Raw genomic sequence first — 9,505 nt, forward strand, 5'->3', positions numbered from 1 at the left:
AGTAAATGAAGTCCAAAATGTACAACAAATATTGTGAAATGGGAAGAAATTATTCAAAAGATAAAAGGATCTAGAATGGGGGAAAGGAAGTAAGGGCAAAGGGAAAAAACATAGTTGTACTACTTGTTTCTCTTAGTTCAGTGAAAAGCATGGTTTGTGCATTTGGAGAATATTTTGTGTCCATATCTTGTACTCTGAGTATCTATTTTAAAGATAACTATACTGAAGTAGTAAGTATTGTTATTATTTTATTTTGTTATGAAATTTTGTTTTACTTTTTTCCCATAAAATGGAAAACAAAAACAAACAGAAACTTTACCTTTAGTCAGGTGAAGAAAATATGCCCACTGTTACCTCTTTTACTTTGTACTAGAGGGATTATTATTTTTTTGTGAAACAGGATAGTGTTGTAGTCAGGAGTTGCAAGGAGAACAATTACATACAGGGCACAGAATTTACAATCTTATTTTATGATGGCCACTCAGAGTTAAATACAAGAAAGTGCAGGAAATCTGTTCACAACACTAAAGATCTAGAAATTCCAGCTGAGGGCCTGGATCCCACAGCAGTGTCCTGCATGAGACCAGCTGGAAACCTACAGCCAGGACAGTGCCTCCCAGAAGTCCAACTGGAGGACCAGAGCCCATGAGAATGACTCATGAAAGTCTGTTTTACAGATTTGCACTGGGAAGGCCCAAAGGTCAGCGGTGGAAGCTAGAAAGCCTATGCCAGTGGGATGAAGGATCTGTGTCAGTAGGTTGAGTGTTCTACACTGGAGTCAAGAAGGGATGCTCAAGATAATTTCCAGGGCTCTTGTGAAAAGTACCACAGCCATTCTCAGTGACAATGAGGTCCTGAGCTCCTCCAGTGATAACAGTTGAGTACATGTCAGGAAGCCAGTGTGACAAACTTCTGGCATTTAAACAGCAAACATTGTGTCCTCTGGAGCCAGGAAGCAATGCTCAGTGTAAGGATTAGAGCTCCTCCAAAGTTAACCACAGCCATTCTCAGCAACAAGGTCCGGAGCTCCTCCATTGTGAATGGCTGAATTCATATAGGGGAAGCTAGCCATGATAAGCTCCTCCAAGAGAACCAAGGGCTCCAAACAAAACAGTTAAAAGAGCCCACAATGCCTCACTCTGCCTCTCCACTTCTCCTTTTATGCTGGCGGCATTCCTCAAGTGGACCATCTACACTTAGCAACATGCTGATTTAATTCAGCTAGTGTTGAGTTGACCATCGTTTTTTATTCCATAACAGATAGTGAAGAAGAAAAAATAAAAGACACCTGTAATGGAAATGTAGAAATAATTCTATATTTTCAGATTTCTTGATTTTAATATGGAACTTTTAGTCTCTGTCATTGCCTGTGCAGATTTTTCCCTATGTATCTGGTTATCCTTGGCATTTGATTGTATTTAAAAGCAAAAACAGTGACCTTTGGCTATTTGCACATATTTATGCATAAAGTTTCTTTAGCTCAAGCTTCATGTCAGGAATATTATGTCATTTTCTGTGTTAGTATGCTGTGATAATATTCCAAATTATTATTCTTTAAAGATTACTAGTCTCCTACTAGAATTCTGGCAACATAATAAGGAAAGAGGGGTTTGCAAGGTAGTTTCAACATTTATTTTGTAGATCTTTCATTTAGTTCTTCAGCTTTCAGTACCTTTGCCCTCAAGCATGCCTTAACCTACTCTGTCTCCCCAGGGAAGAAATTTTATTTTGTCATCACTGGAGGATCAACCTCCAGCCCATTTCTTTCATTTGAGAAAGTAAATTGCCTGGCTGATTGGTATTTGAAAGGTGATCTGGTGATTTTTTTCTTGGACATTTTTTGCCAAATCCTTCTGTTTTTAGCTCTTGCTTCATTCCTAGATTCAGAGATACCAGGAATAGAAATTGCCACTTCTTGTATAGGACTCACCTTTCTTAGGTAGGCTACGTCTGTTATATATTTTTTTGTTGTCATATTTTTAGGTGTCATTGATATTGTATTATCTCTGGTTATACCTAATTATGCTAAATGAATAGTTAATGGGTAATAATCTTTGTTTTCCTTATTCATCTATTTCTTTTGAGAATACATAAAAAGATTTACATATGTATTTACAACCATTATTATACAGAAATCCAGAGTATGAGGAGTTGATTGTTAATGTGTATTTCATTGCATGTGTCAAACTTCAATTTAACATTTTTTGAAAATATAGATTTGTATATAATTTGTAGATACTTACATTATGCATTTAATTTGCACATTTCTATGCTTACTCATAGGGGCCCTCCTTTATAAATTTTCTTTAATTGTTGGGTCAAAGTGTATGATATTTATTATTTTAAGAAACACAGTATAGTCAAATTTTCCTCACAATGGCTTCAAGAATTTATATGCTGATGAACAGTATAAGATATATACCCTCAATGAGGAAACTGTGTCCTTAAAGTTTTCAATTAAAGGAGAAGGTGGTGATCATTCTCATTTTGTTATCTCCTTGGTTATGAGAAATATGGGAGATACATTCATTTGGTTTTAACATATTTTAATTCATTCTTTTATAATCTTTGTTATCATTTACTCATTATTCTACTTGTTTCTTCTTAAAGGTTTATAGACATTTTTGTGTTAGTAGAAATTAACATTATCACTTATATAATGCTACTGTTTTCTTTTAATTTGTTATGTGAACTTTTGCTTTTGCTTAGTGCCTTTGGCTATGCATATTTCTAATGTTTCTGACTAAGCCTTTTATTTTTGCCTCTTGTTATCTTCTATGTTTTAAATGTTGCCTTGAAAATTTTCATTGCATAAAGTTTACTAGAAAGTCTTCTATTGTTTTTATCATCTAATAATATTTTAACTAAACTTTCAAGCATTTTGCAAGAAATAAATAGCACACTAGAATTAGAATAATTTTAAAAAATATACTAAGGACACTAATGACAAACCTGGGGGGCAGACTGTAGAGAAATACTCAACAGAAACTGATTACAGCCTTCAGTTACACTTGCAAAATGTCTTCGTAGCAGACTCTATATTGGTCCCTGAGTAAATAATTGGGAGGTGTATTTGCTATAAAATAATGACTCCTGTTTTATCCAGTTCTCATGAGAGAACCTTCCCTGTATCTTACAGCAGAAATTCTGGGAAGTGTAGATAGCCTAGCCAAATAAACGTGTTACATAAACTATCCTGTGGGTCATAAAGTAGGAATGTAGAGTGTGAAATGTCATCTGCAATCATCAGCTTATTATTTTTAATTGAACATGTGTGTATATTTATGGTATACAAAACATTTTTAAATACAGATATGGAATCAAAGTTAAGCATCAGAGAATATCATGTAAAAGTACAGTTGTATTCCTAGTTAAGAGCTTGTTTCTTTGTTATTGAAGTCAAGTAATATTTATTTATTAGCAATTCCATATTCTTTCCTAATAAGATACAACCCATTGCTTTATTAAGATATTTTATACAATCCAGTCAGTTGGAGAGGGGGAAGGGATAGACTGGCACAACTAAAGACAAATGTATATTCAGGAGGGGAACATACTATAGATCTTTTTTCTTTTTTTCTTTTTGGTTAAATACAAAAACATTTAGAATCTATATCCCATTTATAGGTAAAATGGGACGGAATAAACTTAAATGGTTTTGATTTGTTATTTATGATACCTCCTTATTTCATATGTATACTTTATTTGGATAATACCAAAATCCGCTGACAGAATATCTAAAAGTACAAACAAGTATGAGGAGAGAAAAAGTCCCAATGACAGAAAGATCAAGAAGGCTTTGGTTTGTGGGCAGCTGCACTCTTCAGTAGAAGCAGACAGTGTGCAGGAAGGCCCTGCCAGTCTTCTCTTCGAACTCCTGCAGCAGCTCTTCCATTTCGTTGTCGATGTCTTCTGTGTGCTGGATACACTGGCAGAGCTCACAGATGAGGAATGCTCCCAGGGTGGCCTCCTCCTGGTTGTCTTGGATGTCCACGTTGACCACATGCACTGGTTGGCAGGTCTCCTGTTCTCTGGAATTCAGATCTTCCACCACTTGGTCATAGATTCGTTCTTCACAAGTGAGGATAAGATCAAATAGATCTTTGCAGTTTTGGAACCTTTCGGGCCGGGGCTTGATTCTCTTATTTCTATCCAACATATGTAAAATGCCATTCTGTGTATAGAGTTCTTTGTCTTTCCTAACGAGATCGTGGTACATCTCGTCGTATGTCGTTTTGAAATCATAAACATTTGGCTTGTCGGGTGCTGGTCCTGGAAGCTTCACGTGAGTTCCTGTTCCAAAGGACCGGACATTGAAACCTCGTTTGCTGAGGATTGCGTGCGCCTCCATGCTGCGGCTCTGGTTGCTGAAGCACACCACTGCCACCCGTAGCGGCAATGCAGGCATGGCGGCGGCCGCACAGTCGGGAAAGCTGTCCCTGCTGTGCTTCTAGCTAGCTGTCGTACTTCCGCGCGAGCAAAACGTCAAGCAGCGATGGGAGAGACGCGGAAGCCGCGCAGCCGAGCCCTGGCGCGTGAGCACCCGGCCTGGCAGTCTCCTCTGCGGGCGGGGGGTGGAGGAGCGGGCCTGTTTTCGCGGCCGGCTGGGCTTTAAAACCAAAGGGCTCACAGTTGACTGGGAAAGCGTCTCTCTCTGCGCCCCAGATCTCTGCCAGCAGGAACTGCGGACCCGCAGGTGCAGGACACCGGCAAAGAGATCTTTTTTTTAAACGTCACATAATATGCAATATTACAATCATTGTTAAATTCCCATCATCTTGTTTTGAAAATCTATAGTTTTTCTGTTTTGGGTTTGTTGTTTGTTTCTTTTGCTTTTTGTTTTTTCTTTTCTGTGTCTTTTTTCTATTAAATAAATTTTAAAAACTAGTTACATATGTGAAAATTTGATTGTTTTAAAAATGTATTTTACAATGCTTTTGAAGATAACAATATGCAACATAATAACCATTATTAATTCCTATCATCTTGTTTGAAAGCCTATATTGTTGTTGTTTTGGGTTATTTTGTTGTTCATGTGGTTGTGTATCTCTTTTGTTTCTCTTTTCTATGTTTTTTTTTCTCTTTAAAAATAACAAAAATGTATTTTAATTTTTTGTGCATGTTCTTGATATACAGCATGATGTTTTAATTTATGTGGAAAGTATGGAATGTTTTAAATCAATCTAATTAGCATATGCCTTACAACATATAATTGCTTATTTCCTAGTGAGTGCCCTTAAAATCTGAAAGGTTTAAAAATATACAACGTATGTTAAATATAGTCACCAGAGAGTCAATAGAGCTCTTGAACTTATGTCTCCTAAGTGAAATTTTGTATACTTTGATCAGCATTGCTCTTATCCTTCTACCTCAGCATCAGGTAACCATCATTCTACTCTTGTTTCTTTACATTTTACAGTAAATGAGATGACCGAGTATTTGTGCAGGTTCATCTATGTTGTCTCAAATGACAGGATTTTTCTTTAAAGCGGAAGAACATTCAATTGTTTGTATAAACTACATTTTCTTTTTCCACTCATTTGCAGATGTGCATTGATTCTACATCACAGCTATTGTGAATGATGCTGCATGAAACGTGGAGTACATATTCTTCCATACACAGCACTGATTTTATCTCCTTTGATATATTTCTAGCAGTGGGATTGCTGGAACATATAGTGGTTCTATTTTTATTTTATCGAGGAACCTCCCATATTGTTTTCCATGTTTATGCTAATTTCCATTCCCACAAAAGATTTACAACTTCAGTCTCTTTCTCTCTGTCTCTGTCTCTTTTTCTTTTAGTAGCTCTGAGGGTTAATCCCAACCTTTTTTTTTTTTAATTTTGAGTCAAAATCTTGCTAAATTGCCCAGGCTGGGCTCAAATTTATGGTTTATAAATATGTTCTCCTTCTTGTAAATTATCTCTTTACTATATTGACTATAGCATTTGTTGTGCAGAGGCTTTTTAGTTTGATGTAATCTCATTCATTTACTTTTGCTTTGGGGGTTATATTGGAAAATTATTGTTAATATTGTGAAGTGGATGATTTTCCCTGTTTTTTTTCTAGCATGTTTATAGTCTCAGGTATTATATTTATGTCTTTAATCCTTTTTTTTTACAGTATTGGTAATGAAATTCAGGACTTTGACACTAAGCTACATCTCCAGCACTTTAAAAAAATATTTTTAACATTTATTTTCTTTTGAGACAGGGTCTTGCTAAATTGCTAAATTACGCAGGCTGGGCTAGAACTTGTATTTTTTTTTTTTGCCTCTGTGTTCCAGAGTGCTGGGATTCATAGTACCAGGCTGACTTTGTAGCCATTTTTGAGTTGGTTTTTCCAAATGATATCAGATAAGAGCCTATTTCATTCTCCTTCATGGAGATAATTAGTTTTTCTAACACTATTTACTGAAAAGACTGTCTTTTTTCTATTATGTGTTCTTGTTATCTGTGTTGATGATCAATTAACCATAATATGCATGTTTTAAAAAGACAATAACATATTTATTGTATAAATAAAATTATAGGTTTGAGTAGCTTAATTCCAAATTAATTAAAAGAAAAATTATTGCACAGATCACAAATTCTTTCAAATCCTCTTATTTTTGTTCTAAAGAATAAGGAAAACTAAATGAAATGGTTCCATTTGGTAGTCTGAAGAGCATGATGGAAAAACTTTAAGCCCAGAGGAGATAAAGTACTTCCTTTAACTTTAAATGCATACATGGTCACTTTCTTTTCATTGTAAATACAGTTTCTAGTATATATTTGGTCTTTAACTGTTCAGAGAGGCTATGATATGAAACTTTGAACTAGAAAAACTGGAGCATGCAATCTTGTTTAAATTTATTATAGGACCTGCATTGTAAATACTTACTATAGAAATGTGTTTCCATTACTAAAATTAAAAAATTATAGAATGTCAAATTTGTTATAGTAAATTAAATTTGCTAATAAAACATATATAGTTTACCTTACCAGTCTATCTGCAGTCTGAAAATTAAGCCATATCAAAAATGATGTCACTTGTACCTTACTGCCAAATGCTGTATCCAGTCTTATTCATTACCTACACTGACATAAAGCACATTTTCTATGGCCTCACTAACATTACAATTTGCTTCACTGAAACATAAAGCATATGATTTTTTTTACTAGTCAGAAAAAAGTGTAGACTTAAAATTTGAGATATTTTTCTCCTTGTGGATTGTTCAAATAAAATAAATACTGCTTACAGCAAGTGTTTTCTTAAAAATAAAAATGGAAAACAACTACTTTTTCATATAATTCAAGATCAGCAACAAAGTAAATAATTTAAAACTAAAACATTTGTCCTATGTATTCTTTGACCTGCTATTGCAAAGTATTCATTGGTTCCTTTTACATTTTAAGTTCTGATCTACTAAGCTTGTACATTGGATTCTATAGCACTCTCTGCAGGGACTGGGGATTTAGCTCAGTGGTGTAAGCACCTGCCTGGTAAGCATAAGGTCATGAGTTCAATCTCTTGAACAACAAACAAACAAACAAACCAAAAAAACTGTATCACACTCTGCTACCTTGCCTCTCACATCCAAAATATCTTGGCATTTCCTAAAATAAAAAAAGGGACTACTTGTAATTACACACATGAAACCACATTATTATCAGATGTGCACACACACCTGATGTGTATATTTTGATGTATATATGAATATACCCTTTTTGATGGGGAGATGAGAATCTGATTATCCAGTGCCTGGCTGTGGACCACTATCTCCTGCTCACAGGTACAATTACAGACTAAAACACAGAGAAAATATACACACTATAGTTACAAAGGGCACAAAGATGGTCAAAGCCCAATGACAGGATAGGACCATGAGGTACAGTGTCCTTGGCCTTTATTAGGCAGACAGCTTGACTCGGGATAGTGAGCTGCAGGAAGCAGTGGGGGTGAGTTGCTGACATGGTCAAGGTTCAAGAATTGTGGGAAAAGCACACAGAACAGATCAGAGTTAACTAGTAACCTAATTGCTAACTTTGTTTGCTGAGATAGATGGGATTTAGATGGAATTTGTGTGAGTCAAGGTCCTCAGCTGCTGTGTTATCTTGCTTTGAGGTACCAGAACTTCATAGACTGTTTCTGGCTGTTGGTTTAACAATTAATCTATCTTTAATCCAACCTGGGGTCTTGCCATAAGTCATGTAGGCCTAAAACATACTCTTAATTTATTTTTGCGCTAATATATTAGTATTAATTACTGCTTACTGTGTACCACCTCAAGCTAGTCATCTGATGTCTCAATTTTTATTGCATTAAATATATAATATTTATGATTTCAACCTTTTGTAAGTGTGTAATTTTGTGGGATTAAATACACTGATAATATTGTGTGATTATTATCACTGTCTTTGTTTGGGATGCTATAACATGTTACCTTAGACTGAGTAATTTGTGAACAATATAAATGTGTTCTGGAGGTAGGGAAGTTCCAGATCAATGTACCATAAGATTTACTGTATTGTGAGAGCCTGTTTTTTATGCATGGCATCTTCTATGTCCTTACCTGATGGAAGGGACAAGGAAGGTCACTCATATACCTTCCTTTTTATCACAATGACAACTGTTGATGCTTTTATATTTTACATTAATATAGTATTCATTTATTTTCATTAGTTATTGAAACATAATAACAGTGCACATTAAATAGGTTTCACTGTTACATTTTTGTGCCCGTGCACGTGGTACTCTGAGCATGTAAACTCTCCCTTCATTATGAGGCTATTAATCCAATGCATGAGGGCACTGCTCTCATGACTCAATCACCCCCAAAATCTTCACTTGTTAATATTGTCACTTTGGTGGTCACATTTTAACATAGGAATTTTGGGAGGCCCAAACATTAAGACCATATATATGCCAAGAGCATTAAAAATTATCCTCAACAAAAACTCTGTAACTGGTAAAACAGTTACAGATACTTGTGGTAAAATTCTATGTTGCTTAAATTGTTCTGTTCTGATCTGCTTTGTTATGTTCTCTTTTACCTTTTTTTTTTTTTTTTGTCTTTTTAATTTTTATCGGTACCGGGGATCGAACTCACGACTGCCTACTTGCAAGGCAGGTGCTTATGCCGCTGAGCTAAATCCCCAGCCCCTGTCCTCTTTTATCTTAATCTCTTTTAAAAAATAAAAAAAATTAAAAGAAATACTCCACTTTCCATTTTCTTTTCAGTCCCTGGTAGCCTCTGTTTTACTCTCCAAAAAATTTGCTTATTCTAAGTACCTTATATAAGTAGAATAATATAATGTTTGTCCTATGAGATCTGGCTTACTTAGCTAAGCATAATGTTTTCAAAATCCATAAGTGTTGCTACATATGTCACAATTTCAAATTTTATGGTGGATTAATATTGCACTAAGTTTATGCCATATTTTGTTGATTCATTCACCTGTTGATTTATCAATTGAATTGTTTCTACCTTTTATATATTGTGAAAAATGCTGCTATGGACA

General features: G+C 35.1%; 1 protein-coding gene across 1 annotated transcript; it reads right to left on the reverse strand.

The window, feature by feature from the left end:
- Positions 1–2,831: 2,831 nt before the first annotated feature.
- LOC100717087 (RNA polymerase II subunit A C-terminal domain phosphatase SSU72-like) lies at positions 2,832–4,615 on the reverse strand. The gene has a single exon (XM_063246303.1). The coding sequence runs from the start codon at positions 4,406–4,408 to the stop codon at positions 3,824–3,826; it is 585 nt and encodes a 194-aa protein (XP_063102373.1). The 5' UTR covers positions 4,409–4,615; the 3' UTR covers positions 2,832–3,823.
- Between the last annotated feature and the right edge of the window lie 4,890 nt (positions 4,616–9,505).

The sequence above is a fragment of the Cavia porcellus genome, unplaced genomic scaffold (assembly GCF_034190915.1).
Source record: "Cavia porcellus strain 051 isolate PalLab524CR breed Dunkin Hartley unplaced genomic scaffold, mCavPor4.1 scaffold_3, whole genome shotgun sequence".
NCBI classification, from domain to species: Eukaryota; Metazoa; Chordata; class Mammalia; order Rodentia; family Caviidae; genus Cavia; species Cavia porcellus.